Source organism: Rhyacophila brunnea, unplaced genomic scaffold (genome assembly GCF_057557595.1).
Source record: "Rhyacophila brunnea isolate RB1 unplaced genomic scaffold, BYU_Rbru_1.0 scaffold_11, whole genome shotgun sequence".
Classification (NCBI taxonomy): Eukaryota; Metazoa; Arthropoda; class Insecta; order Trichoptera; family Rhyacophilidae; genus Rhyacophila; species Rhyacophila brunnea.
The window spans coordinates 38,843,844-38,858,576 of record NW_028232763.1 but is presented as its reverse complement, the minus strand read 5'-3'; the positions used below and the strand labels follow the sequence as shown (position 1 = coordinate 38,858,576).

General features: G+C 32.4%; 1 protein-coding gene across 1 annotated transcript; it reads left to right on the top strand.

The window, feature by feature from the left end:
* The first annotated feature begins 1,769 nt into the window (after positions 1-1,769).
* On the top strand, positions 1,770-12,967 carry me31B (ATP-dependent RNA helicase me31b). Its single transcript, XM_085960381.1, has 8 exons — positions 1,770-1,842; positions 2,412-2,662; positions 2,753-2,831; positions 4,968-5,346; positions 6,443-6,593; positions 7,234-7,429; positions 8,075-8,375; positions 12,370-12,967. The coding sequence occupies exons 2-8, from the start codon at positions 2,604-2,606 to the stop codon at positions 12,531-12,533; spliced, it is 1,329 nt and encodes a 442-aa protein (XP_085816507.1). The 5' UTR covers positions 1,770-1,842; positions 2,412-2,603; the 3' UTR covers positions 12,534-12,967.
* The last annotated feature ends 1,766 nt before the right edge of the window (positions 12,968-14,733 follow it).

Here is a 14,733-nt window from a genome sequence, read left to right as displayed (position 1 = left end):
AATTTCAATGGCCAATTTTATTTACCTAATTTCAAATATTTTAAAATTAGTAACCCAGAATAATTATTTTGAATGGGTACTAATATTCACGACTTTTCCTGCAACATATAACATGACAATTTTTTTAGTGGTTTTTACAAACGCAATTTATTCCAAATGTGTTAGTTTCAAATATAACTTATTCCAAGTTTCAGAAACAAAAGTAACTTACTCCAAATATAATATTAGAAAAAACCTACATATAAGAATATTTTCATAGTTTTTAGCATTGAGATATCCATTTCAAAGTGTAAACTACAATTTTCAACAGAAATAACAAAAAAATATGTAAAATCAACACCGTAAACAGTTTTTTGTTGTTTGCCAACAATTTGTAAAAGTGGAATAAGTTGTTTTTGAAACTACACCCCTCATATACACAGTACAACACAACAGTGACTCGTATGCGAACCACGAGGGTTCATGCTTGCAAGCTGTCAGCCCCAGCTCCACTCTTTGTTTCCTTAGTCTTGTGGAATTCCTTTGAAAAATACGAACTCAAGCTCTCAATTTTATTTTTAACCCATATTATCGACATGCCAATCGACCCATAATATGCATATTATGCAAACCACGAGGGTTCATGCTTATTGTCAGCCCCAGCGCCACTCTTCGTTTCCTTTGTTTTATGGTACTCCTTGGAAAAGTAGGACCGTAGACTTTTTATTTTATTTTATACCCCTAAAACTGACATTCCAAACTTTCCTACCAATAATATGTAGGCATCATTGCGCTTCAGTTTGTTCGTATACCTAGTCTATATAGGTTATATCCCATAATGCGCAATGTGCCCTATACTCCTCAATAAAATTCATTGTCATCATTTCAGTCGACATTTTACAAAAAATCGTAGTATTTCAATACTAATATGCATCCAATATGATCAAATAGACTCAAATAAATATATTTATTGACAAGAAACTGCACGAACGACCCGAATCTTACCGAAAAAATACGAAGCTGCTGGGGTGTTGAACAGAAATTCAAGCCAGTCGGATCGCAGTGCGCTAGTACTGTCATCATAAAATGGCGGCCATTTTCAAACCGATTTGAGGGCCGACGACGCATGCCCTGTGCTCAATTCGTGAGACGTATGGAAAAGTCCCAAGTGTAGACTTGGCTAATTTGGGTGGGCCTTTACCTACCACACGTCACGTGAGCTCATGCTATAGCACGTATCTATCTTATCTTGTATATAACCATAGAGGTATTCCGTGGCAATTACTTGTATTTTCCTTCCAAAGCAGTAAAATGAAAAAAAACCCGTAATACCTACTTTTATTTCTCTTAAAGGATCATTTCCACATAGTGGAGATTATTATTTTTTACAGCTGATTCGGTAACAGATTTACGTGATTCACAAAAATGTGTAAACGTTTTAATTTATTGCTGATATATTTATGCAGAGTTAAAGTGGTAATGGAGTTTGCTAACTCAGCCAGTATAATATTATCAAATACAAATTATGTGTGTTTGAAATCCAATGGGAGGTCTAATGGTCAGTGGAGGTAAATTCCGTGAAAAATATCCGGCAAATATTTATGTCGGCTTCTTGCGTAGCAATCAAAGAGATTGAAAGACTGGTAGCAATGGAGCAGGAGAATTACAATTATTTTAGATTCCTAAGTCTGGCAACTATTTAGTTATGCTATTGGTACTCATGAATGTTATTTATTATGCGCTGCTATTGGTTTCAATGATATCACGAACAAAATGAACGACATGAACATAGTCACAAAAAATTGCAATCTGTCCGCCTCGTACGCATCATAATCTACTTTTGCTGTCGGCGTTGAATCAAAGGTATTAATTTAAACGTTACGTGTCGTATATTTATTCACTAATTTTCTAAATGCTTGTGCGATTTCAATCTGACTATGTACTTTACAGTGGCCATTTAGTTTGTTCAAGAATTTGCAATTCATTTGTTCCACTGAAAATACTAGCTGGCAGCCATTTTTGTTTCTTTCGTTGTAATATTTATATCTACACTAATCCACAATCATCCTTTTATTTCACTTGTTTTCATCGCTAATGCTGATTATATAAACGTCCATATAGTATACTGCATCTTATCCTTCAGATATCTTTCTATTCGAAGTCTCCTTATCTGACTTTGAGATAATACTATTTTTGTTTAGTCGACATTCTGTACATTGTAAAGTACGAATAGGTATTTGCTCTTGGCAACCGTTACACGTAAACTACCCTAATTAGCGATTTTAGCACTATGGACGTCTAATTTTCATTAATAATACGAGAAATTAGAATTGCCGTTTGTCATATTTTAATAAATAGCGTTAAAAAAATAGTTTTGTGATTTTAGACTTCCATTTTACCATATTTATGATTTTGTTTTTAAACTTTTACAGATATCAGTATTTGTGTGTTAAAAGTGGTTAAATACGTGAGTGAAAGACTATTATTTACTTACAGACAAGAGTGTTAAAGTTAACTCTTTTTAGAGTTGTGAGGCATAAGACAATAGTGACTTCAATCTACAAACAATTTAGTGAAGTGTTTTTTCTTTGTATAAAAAGTACCTAGTACTAAAATAATCAAAAATGATGACAGACAGACTTAACTCGAACAATCACGTTATTAGCAACAGCCAGAACTCAGGGTATGTACTTTTTGTGTGCTAATTTTGATCATTTAAAAGTATTTTCAAATGTATCTTTTTATAACAATATCTGTTTTCCCATCAATACAGAGAACTGGAGAAAGTAGAAGACATAGGATGGAAAGCGAAACTAAAAATACCCCCAAAGGATATGAGAGTTAAGACAAGCGTAAGTTCAATAACATACTTGTTTTCTTATTATTGATTCAAGATTTGGGGGACAAATATTTTCTATATCTTGAAAAATAGCTTTATTATAATGGCATTTCAATTATTGGGTGACATGGCAATAATTGCCATAGACTAAGATGTAAATCAATTAAGTAGCTAGCTAAATTCTTAAGCATAAAAATTCAATGCAATTTAATGATATTAATTAGATGAATAGTTGACACGGATATGTTAATATACCTAACTGAATCAATTTTAAAACTACTCATGTCATGTCATTCATATCATTATAAATCCTTAATACTTAGTTTGATCATCATGTTATTGTTACCCTTTTTCTACCCATCATCATTATAATGTTCAATTTTAACCTTTTTCCCGTTTCATTTTATAACAATCGATCTTTTCCTTATCACTTGTTATTTCCGGTATTGTTGGGTCCTGCCATCAGTATAAAATGCCGAATAAAAGAATGTCATAAACTTTACTCTACTATAAGTAGGTAGATAATTTTTTGATGCATGGATTATTTCTGTGTGCGAAAGGATAGATTTTGAAAATCTGTTATATATATATACTAATTCACTCATTAGGGAATCCAATCCCGAGCCAAAATTCTGATCCCAGGATTTCGGGATTACAATTTGACAATCCCGGGATCCCGGGACTGGTCCCGGGATTGGCATCTTTCCATTGTTAATATAATTTTTTTATATTTAAGTACAAATAATCGGTCAAAAATAAATCTAGTATAATTTATACTATTTAAGACATTTATTATATTGTATAGGTTCAATCTTGGAAATACACAAGTTTAATGGAGTAAATAATATTGTAATATAAATAATTATGTGAATTTAATAGGAGATTGCTGTTTCTCATAGTAAAGACTTAATGAATGGATTAGCGAGATTTAAAATAGTAAAGCAAATAATCATGGCGTACTTATGGCCTTTCCGCTTCGTAAATATAATTAGTCAGCCAAATATGAAACTGCCGTAAAACGTATCATATCATGGTGGATATTTTTAGAAAAGTATTTTTTTCTGTTACATTTTCGCTTTTATTTTATTTTCCATAAAATTTGATAAAAAAATTAATCCCGAAATCCCGGGATTCATAGGTATCGAAAATAGCTCGGGATCCCGGGATTGGAATCCCTACTCATAATGTATATATACCTAAAGGAAAAAGGTGACGTGAAGAATCGACTCAGTTTAATTAGTAAATTTGATACTGAAACAAAGTTCCCATACAAAATTGTAGAAAACCGAAACTTATTCTGGCTCTCTTGAAAAGTGGTGATTTTAGTTTGACTCATCTCATTTACTTGCCATTAAAGTTTGCGTCTCGACCTTTATACCTTTTATACCTACAAAGTCAATATTGAGACATGTTTTTTTGTTTGATTTTCTATTATGAGATTAATTTTAGTGGCACTACTTTCGCCTATCGGACTCGATTCTGATCTCATATTTGGGTATGTTTACTTTATTGTAACCAGTCCAAACAGCAGTGGCGAAGAGTGGAGGTAGGCTGTTAAGATTCGCTATAAATAGTGCACGCTAAACTTTTTTAGTCATATGTATTTGTTTTTATTGAACTAAGACTACAATTTACATATGGTGTTAGTTAGTTTTTCAAAATCAATTAAACCCTGCCTAAACGAAACCATAATAGTTTTGGTCTAATTTGGGAAATACGACAAAATTATGCACACTCTTTCATTCATAGTTATTTGTTTTCGTTGGATTAAAAATACATATTACACATATTATTGGTTAATTTTTGTAATTCATTAAGCCCAGCCTAAACCAAACTATAATAAATAAAAAATATTATTATATTTATAAAATATTCAAAGTTATGTATGATTTAATTGCATAATTTTAGATATTTTATAGAAAGACATGTAGTTTTTGACTATTATCTATTATGGCTTGGTTTTTCAGGGTTTAATTGAATTTTAAAAATTAACCAACATTATCTGTAAATTGTAGTCTTATTTCAATGAAAACAAATATGTGTGTCTGAAAAAGTTTAATTTGCACTGTTTATGGCGGATCTTAACAGCCTACCTCCACCCTTCGCCACTGCCAAACAGTGCAGTGTAGAACGCCTTATATATTTGTAGGATGTGACAGACACCAGAGGCAATGAGTTTGAAGAGTTTTGTCTCAAGAGAGAGCTGTTGATGGGAATTTTCGAGAAAGGTTGGGAAAAACCCTCACCAATCCAAGAAGCATCAATACCAATTGCGTTGAGTGGAAAAGATGTGCTAGCGAGAGCGAAAAATGGAACCGGGAAGACCGGAGCGTACTGCATTCCGGTTTTGGAGCAGGTCGACCCGAAAAAAGATTATATTCAAGCTTTGGTTATAGTACCCACAAGAGAGTTGGCTTTGCAGACGTCTCAGATCTGTATTGAACTGGCCAAGCACACAGACATTCGTGTTATGGTGACTACGGGTGGAACAGACTTGCGCGATGACATTATGCGTATTTATCAGAACGGTATGAATTTTTGATATATTGTTACTTAGTACTTAAAAAAAAAGAAATTAAGTCTCAAAATGTTTGACCGTAAGCGGAGCATATGGGCCTCTGCGGAGTGGAGGTTATATAAACTAACATTTTTTGCAAGGACATTTTTGTGGGTCATTAGCCGAACCAATTTGGTTCTGCACTCGACCGAACCCTTTGAAAAATAAAATGGTTTTGCCGCAGGATCGAATCGGTGACCCGTGAGCCAATGTGGTTGTTATTACGTGATAACTTGTGTAAAATGTTGTACTTTTTTAAGCTTCTCTATTTTGTGATCCTTGTATTATGCAAATATATAGCTACATAGCTGCAATTGAGTAATGTAAAATAGTCTCAAATATGCTAGTAGTTATATTGTACTATTGTCATTGAAATGAATAATAGATTTCACTGCTTGTAACTGCTGCTCGGGATGACCCCATAATCTGATTCTTATATATGCGCCCATGTTATGTCTTGAATTTTAATTAGCTTGGAAAATTGAAAATTGTTGACCTTTATTTGAATATATTTTGTTGAAATACATTACGATGTGTACATCTTTAAAATTGAATTAGGTACACCCAAGATGTTTGAATTATGCATACCTACATACATATTTCTGCATCCCATTTGTATATCAAGACATTAATGGTTCATTGTCCTGTGTGTTTACAAACATCTTGCATGACAAGTTCACAATGTATAATAATAGCATTGGAATAAATGAAATGAATTCACTGCAAATACCTACCTTGTATTTGTATTTGTCAGCTTACAAATAGAAAGTCATCAATCATGGACACTGACTGTCACCAGTTACTCAATTTATTATGATTTTAATCATAAATTATTAGTAAATTTACCATTAGATGGAGGTGGGACATGAAAATGCACTTTCTGTCATATACATGTTATCCTCACCTTTTTAGCTGGAGAGAATATAAATTTGGTTTTGACTTATATAGAATATGCCAGCTCCAGATACATTGATGCATATTGCGTGTCCAGGAATTATGAGATATTATAATCTTATGACATTATTCGAAGCAAGAATTTATTTTACAGCATTTGTTTGTTATTTTAGTGCAAGTAATAATCGCTACGCCGGGAAGAATCCTAGATTTAATGGACAAACAGGTTGCGAAGACAGACCAGTGCCGGATGCTGGTGCTAGATGAAGCGGATAAGCTTCTATCACAAGATTTCAAAGGAATGCTGGCTATGGTCATTTCAAGGTGAATATTTTTTAATTTAATAATACTTGTCAATGTCTCTCTAATAGTTATTACATATTAAGATGTAGGATTTATAATTGTACCCGCCGACCGACCGCAGAGAACTCACTACGCCACATCCGTGTATCAGTAGGGAGAGTGATAAGTGTTATTTTTATTTATTCAGAATTGATAAAAAAGTTTTATCACAATAATACAATTTTAATTATTTATGTAAACACTGCACAATCAAACATATTAATGTAAAGATTTATTAAATTGTGGTCATATGAAGCTCTTATGAATATTTTCCTTTTTATTGAGCCTTTATAATGCGTTCATTGTATACCACAAAACTTCAATTCTTTTACTTTGTAACAGGTTGTTATTTTAGAACTGCCGAACTGTGGAGATTATTATTACTGGTGAGATTAGAAGACTGATGGAAGCATGCCTTGATTATTGATCTCTCTTTCCCATTGTAGGCTTTCATTTCGTTATCACTGGGAGTTTATCTCATTATCATTCATACAGTCAATAGTGAAATCATAGTTTTGGTAGGCAATCAATCAGTCTCGTTTAAAAATTTAACCTACTTATTTATTTATTTCTTCATTCTTTTATTCATTTACTTACGTCTTATTTATTTATTTTATTTTAGGTTACCACGTAAACGACAGATCCTTCTATTTTCGGCTACATTCCCTCTGAGTGTGAAACAGTTCATGGAGAAGCATCTGAAAGACCCGTATGAAATAAATCTCATGGAAGAACTTACCCTGAAAGGTGTGACGCAATATTATGCATTTGTGCAAGAGAGACAAAAAGTGCATTGTTTAAATACCCTCTTTTCCAAGGTAAGTCTATTGGAAGGCCATTGATATTTAAAAAAAAATCCAATTGTGAAAATGGCATGTACAGTAAAACCTCATTAGTAAGAATACTGATAATTCGAAATTCGCCATAATTCAAAATTTTCGTGAAAGAAAAGTTCCTTGAACATTATTTTCATATAAAACCATTCCTTTAATTCGTAATGATTTCAGAGTCCTGGCATATAAAAATATTCAATAAATCGTAATAAAGTGCACTATTTCATGAGCCAATCATTGAAAACTTTTCTTCAAACATAAATTACTTATTTTATGAAGGTAATAAAAATAATCCTAACATTTTATGACCCATTAACACAGTGGTATGTCATCAGAGGCACAACTGCACTCCACTCAAAGGAAAAACAATAACTCATATGTTTTAGGGCTGTAATGCAAATTTGGTAGGCAAATCTATGATGGTAAACGAAATTAATGAAAATCAAAAAATTTTTCCCCCCATAATTTCATATTTCATATTTTGTAATTCTAATTTTTTTTTAGATTTTTGGTCCCGTGGAATTCGTATTAACGAGGTTTTACTGTAATGGAATAATCTTATTAAAAAAATCCACACCTAGGTTGTTACTGTAATTTTGTAGCGCCGTAATTGATGTAATCATTTTCCAGTTGCAAATCAACCAGTCAATCATATTCTGCAACTCAACCCAGCGGGTAGAGCTGCTTGCCAAAAAGATAACGGAGCTGGGCTACTGCTGTTACTACATTCACGCAAAGATGGCGCAGGGTCACCGCAACCGAGTGTTCCATGATTTCCGGTCCGGCTTGTGCCGTAATCTGGTGTGCTCTGATCTCTTCACCAGAGGTATCGACGTGCAGGCCGTCAATGTGGTCATCAATTTTGACTTTCCCAAGATGGCTGAGACTTATTTACACAGGATCGGTCGATCCGGCCGTTTCGGACACTTGGGTACGTTTCCTTCTAAATAATAAAACTTTGGGAAGTGTGATTTCATTCATCGTTACTGTTTTTCATACTAGAAGAAGTATGTGTTACTTAAGATGGTACCTACTTCAGTGAAACGGCAAATAATTTTCAACTATAGGTGCGATGAAATTTTGGACTCGCTGGCAATCGGAGAGCGAATGTCGAGAAGTGAACACTCAATTTGTTTCGTGATGGCGACGGGGGTATTAGTTCTTAAATCGTGTAAAGATGACTAAACAACGTTACCCATTTACTTGAAAAAGAAAACATGTCAATGAATATATTATTATTGTTACTAATGAACAATAAACAGAACATCCAATGGACGCATGTTGGATTTATATGACAAATTATATTTCGTTTGGCATGCGTCATTTGCACAATCCGCGCATCGCCTAGCCACGATCTTTTTAAACCATGCCTCAACTGAGGTATAGCCTTGAAACATGGTATGATGGTTATTTCGCGGCATTTATTTTTATTTCCCTGGATGACTACTATTGAATCAAAAAATATGTGACCTTTTTAACAATATTAGACGTGTCCAACTTATTTACAATAATCATTATGTAATTAAATGATAATAAGAGGATGAAATGTTATTAATTTTCCCAAATAATGTGGGTAGTATAAAATCATTGTTATGTAATGCTCTACGATGCAAACATTGTCATTGACGTGGATTGTGTGGAATGGTGTCAGATTCTTGTGGCAGTGCAGGTGACTCATGTAGGTATTAGTTTCCTTACTTTCAAATGACACTGTTCCAAAGTGATTTTGTCATGGCCGCAATGCCAGAAGAATCTGCCCCTCCTCTTTACCAATCCATTTATTTACCTACCAATTTTTGGCTCTATTTACTGAGAGCTTACCGCAGAGAAACGTCAGATTTTTCGAGTCTATACCTGAAACCATCCATACGCCACTTTTTGAGCATAGACAACCATGCCAAAAACACTATTATAAGCATAGACAAGTACTTACAAATATAAAAATCATTTAGGTAGGTACAATGAATAAAATTCAAACATTTTAAATTAATAAAATACCCCGTTTTCAAATATCAGTATAGCATAATAGAGTTTGCCAATGCATTTCATAAAATTAAAATAAATATAATGTAACCTTTGATACGAAGACAATCGTGCTTAATCCTTCGTATAAAAACACTCTAAACAGGCGAAAATGAGGAATATTGTTCAAAATAACGTTATTACATAGATAACAATATTTATATAAAATTTAGCCGTGTTAAACTAAACGATATTGTTAATATTTCAGATAATTCCGGCTCAAATTTAATCAGTAAAATAAGAAAATAAATACGAGTGAAAATGGCTTGGATGCCTTTTAGTTACTCTTTGATTACCTACATTGTGATTTTTTTTATAAAATAATACACCCATAGTCAGTATTATGTATCCGTATTCATTTAAATGTATAATAAATAAAACTGGCTCCAGTTTATTAGCCCCACGAAAACATTTCGCATCCACAAACAAATGGCCCAGTCGCCTCGATAAAACGGCTCACACTGATTTGAATTAAACGTCGCTGATTTTCTTTAAAATGCCAAGAATTTTTTTTGTTAGGTTTCATACGATTATGTATAATTATTTTAACCTTTAAATACTATTTTTTTTAAATCTTTATCTCTTATATTAACACTTTACGGTCCGGTCACGCCACATTGGCGTCCTTTGCAAGCCGAACGTTACGATCCGGTGACGCCTACGTGGCGTCCTCACATAGGCATATCTTAACTGTGAAAAATAAATATGAAATTTAATATTTGGTTGCAAGATCTATCGACAGATGGTTGAATGATGTGCAAGAAGTAAAAGCATGATGGAAAAAAAATATTTCGGGGTTTTTACAGAGATGGCGGACGTAATACCATTCAGTATTTTTTTTGTACCTATACCATTTTTTTTATTAGTTACAAGCCCATTTCTAGACAGCTGAATCACGAGACGTAAACAAAAACGGTAATAAACACTCAATGTTATATTCCAGTGTCGTCACTTCAACTTCGAAATTTAATTGTCGACCCTTTTCAGTGGTAGTCACCCATTTATGAACCTGCATTCTTTTTTTTTTAAATGAACGCGATTTTTCGCTATGAAATTGCATCCTATTTGATAATTTGTCATTAATGGTTTATTACCCATGAAACATCCACCCACCATGCTTCATCATCCATGATAGAAATCTTAACTTGAAAATGAGAATAGTTATAAATGTGAACTTGTATCGCGTTGTCATTTTCGTTCGCTTTTTTCGTTCGCTTTTTTCGGGAGATTATTGCTTGTGTAACTGCATAAATAATAGCTATTATTATTTATATTGCACTAATTTCATTGAAAAAATAATTAATCTAAGTATATTTCAGCTAGGATATATATTTTTTATTAGTTATATCTCCAAAAAAACTTTTTAAAATGGAGGACCATTCGTTTTTAAACAGAGGAAAACTATGCGGATTGTATGTCAGATATTCCCAGTGACTGAAGATATCGGAGATTTTAGTGTAATTTTCAATCACAATCAAATATTTCCGGGGATTTCCGACACTAATAAACGTTTAAGAAGAAAGTGTAAAGTGTGTTCCTCACATAAACTTCGAAAAGAAACTATTTACATGTCCAAAGAGTGTAAAGTACCTCTACATCTACATATTGGTAATTGGTTTTCTTCGTATAATTTAAAAAAAAGTGTATTAGTTGTTAGTTCATTTTACATTCATAGTTTTATAAACTATTTCAAATAATTTCAGCTTTAGTGTGATAATAATTATTTCGTGCCTAGCCAGTTATCTAAAGGTATTATCCATAAGATTGAGTGTTGATTCAAATATTTTTGTGGAATGTAGATGTTTGTTTTACAATCCTATTGCTCATAGATTTTGTTATATGAATTTTTTACGCACGCCTCTGCACTGTTATTGGATTGTCTCGATTCCTACAATAATACCAAATTGTAATAAACGGTGGGAATGTATATGCGTGCATTTTATTTATTTGAATTTACTCGAAAATATGCACGCCACTGCACTGCCACAGCCATAAAACCCATAAATCAGATTAGTGTTCGTTCGGGAATGAATGTGCATTTATTTTTAAACACTTCACAGTTTGTGTGAAGTCTTTGTTATTTTATTATATTTGATAATCAGAGATATGAGTAGTAGCGCTAAAAATGAATTGATTTCTATAGCGGTGTAAAACATTTTGTATTTGAATATTTTATTACATTTTTTAATTAAAAAATAATATATTGTGATTGCTTTATATCAATAGGCTGTTTCCTTTACATTATATTTAACAAATTGAACTAATCTAATAACATATAATAAACAATTTACGAAAATTTACAAATTATATACTTTACCTTTATGGAACGCGGGCCAGAGGTTGACAAGTGTTAAATAAATGACACAATTTGATGCATTGATATATTTTAAGTATTTTCTGAAAATTGTATTGAAATATATCAATAGGTTAAAAAGTTATAGCATTTTTAACTTCGTGATCGAAATTTGTTGATTTTCATTTAAAAATACCGGATATTGGTGTAGGTACGTCGCAAAAATTCGCGGACCGTATAGTGTTAAGCTAGAAATTTGATTTCGAGCGGCCGTCAAGTTCTAACACCAAACATTTTTTGTTCCATATTTTTAAATGCATACCTTTGAGTAATTTAATTGCAGGATTTTTCATGTATTTTTTATTGTTTTTCCATTTAATTATATTTAATTATCCATTACGCTTGATAAACATTGGATTTGGAAGGTTCTATTTGCACGGAAATTGATTTTTGTTTAACATCTTTGGTTGAAATGTGTTGTTGTCGCATTGTTTCATTTATACATTTTATGTTTTGCTGTCAGAAAGAGATTGAGGTTGAAGACGAAGACCTTTGGTTTGGAATCTGTATATTTGTTTACCTACATGACAATTGTTTTGTTTGTTCTCAGGTATCGCCATCAACCTGATTACGTACGAGGACCGCTTCGCTCTTCACCGCATCGAGCAGGAGCTCGGCACGGAGATTAAACCCATTCCCAAAGTGATCGACCCGTCACTTTATGTCGCTCGACTTGATGATCAATCTCTGGAAGATTCCAACATCAGCAAGTAATCCTAACGTCCAAATATCATATATAAATCTTATTGGAATTATTGTACATAAACTGAAAAACTTCTTATCAATTCTAATGAATTTTGAAAGTGTCAAGTGAAATAAATGTCTCCGAAGCAGGCAAAACGTTATCGAAAACAGTGTAGAAACAAAAGTCATGTTGTGTATTTGATAAAAGTGGGTGTTTTTTTTGTTCTTTTTAAGTGATTATTTGTAAATAAAACAAAAAAACTGATACCACAATATGAGACTCTTATGTGAGAGAAAGTATTTACCAAAGTCATTTGGGCCTTGAAATTTATATGAATATTAATGTCAAAAAAAAATAACAAAGTTGAATTTTGTGAAATATTCTACTTTTTAGTGGAAATCAAAATAATGGCTTTAAAAAGATTTTGTTAATTTTTAAAAAATAGTTAATATGAAATAAAGCGCCCCCCCCCCCGAAAAATTGACTCCGAACTTGAGGTAAATGTGATCACTCTTCGTCGAAAACAGTCTAGATTTGTAAATTTATTTTTATAACAATCGATAGATTTTAGATGTCTCAGTTGAATTTTACACTCAATTTCATAAAAATTCTCATTTTATTTTGTCTGGTCGCAATCCTCGGGTACAGCGAACATCAAATATTGGATCTCCCCGGAAATTGCGACTGCGACGTTATTCCTTTTTCATTTTTGCGTGTACTATAATCTGGTGTAAAATTCAACTCGACGTTTCCGTTAATATAACATAAGCTGTATTAGGTAAATTGTGTAACGTATAAAAGAACCCGAGTGAGATTGTTTTTTTTTCTGAATGAGACTTGCAAACCAATTTTGTGATTTTGTCAAGTCGATGAGTCATTTATTTTCTGATATGTACTGAATGATATGTATATAATTAATAATAATTATTAATTCTACTAAAGTGATATATATTTGACTAGGTGTGATCTATAAAAGCGAAGATGATAAAAAGTCACCTAATCTATTCCAGATTAAAGGAAACCGTAACAGAAAACAGGAGTGTTTTCTTTTATGTCTGTTTCTCATGTTCTAAAATGAAAAACGTGTCGTCGAATCGTTAGTGAAATTCAATGAAAAATTTTATGATTACGGTTAATCGAACTGGAGTTTTCATTTTTGTTTTATTTTGTGTGATTATAAACACGAAAATATTGGCGAAACACTGATATATTATATCATAATATTCCAAATAATTAAAAATCATGAGGGGTCCTTTCATCTTTTTATCGCGTATCCCAAATAAAATATTTTTTCATCAATATTACATAATCCAGTTAGTGAACAGATCTTAATTTTCTTACCAAAAATAGCATATTTTGTTTCCTAAAAAGTATGCAAATTTCATGTTTCCTTTTTACATATTATAGTTTATATTCTTTTCATCAATAATTTTCTATGATGATCAGTATGCCATTTAAAATTTATAAATAGTATAATTTCCACATTTTTTTTATTATGAACGGGATCCTTTACATGAAAAAAAGCAAATTTTTCAAATTAGACTGATCCTGGACATGGAGAAAAATAATTATTTACTATATTTATTTTGTTTCCTATTGAAAAAAAAACTTATTTATATAATAAATGAATGCCCAAGATATGTCAGCGCGTTGCGATGACCCTCAACCGTGTGAGACTCACAGAGGCGGTCCGAGACGACATTCACTTGCCTCTGAGGTTTTAATGTTCCTTTCGTGGCACAGTTTTGGGTTTTGACATGTAAATTGTTTCAACTCGCTGACATATCTATTGGTTCTTGAGATCCAATCGGCTATTTTGGATGTAATGGGCTACAAATCCAAAATGTCGTATAAACCACCACCATCGCACGCAGCCTAAATTGATATCATCATATTTGAATATTCCTACTGCCACTGTAAATTGAATTAGACTGTGTGCGAAGCTAGCCCTTTCATTTTTTCCACTCAAAGTAAAATCCACTTTATGCATCATACGTATAATAACGGTTTTGACTAGACTTTGAGTGATGTGTGCTGGTCACCTTAATTATAAAATAAATAACATGTAGACTTGTCTACCGACATTGTATTATTCTTTAGACCATGCACATCTTTTTACATATCTGTACCTACAAAGTGAGTAATGTAAAAGTACAAAATCAATTAATTGTTATGTTTCGGTATGTAAAAAGTGGTGAACATATACATACATACATTATACAGTAACAA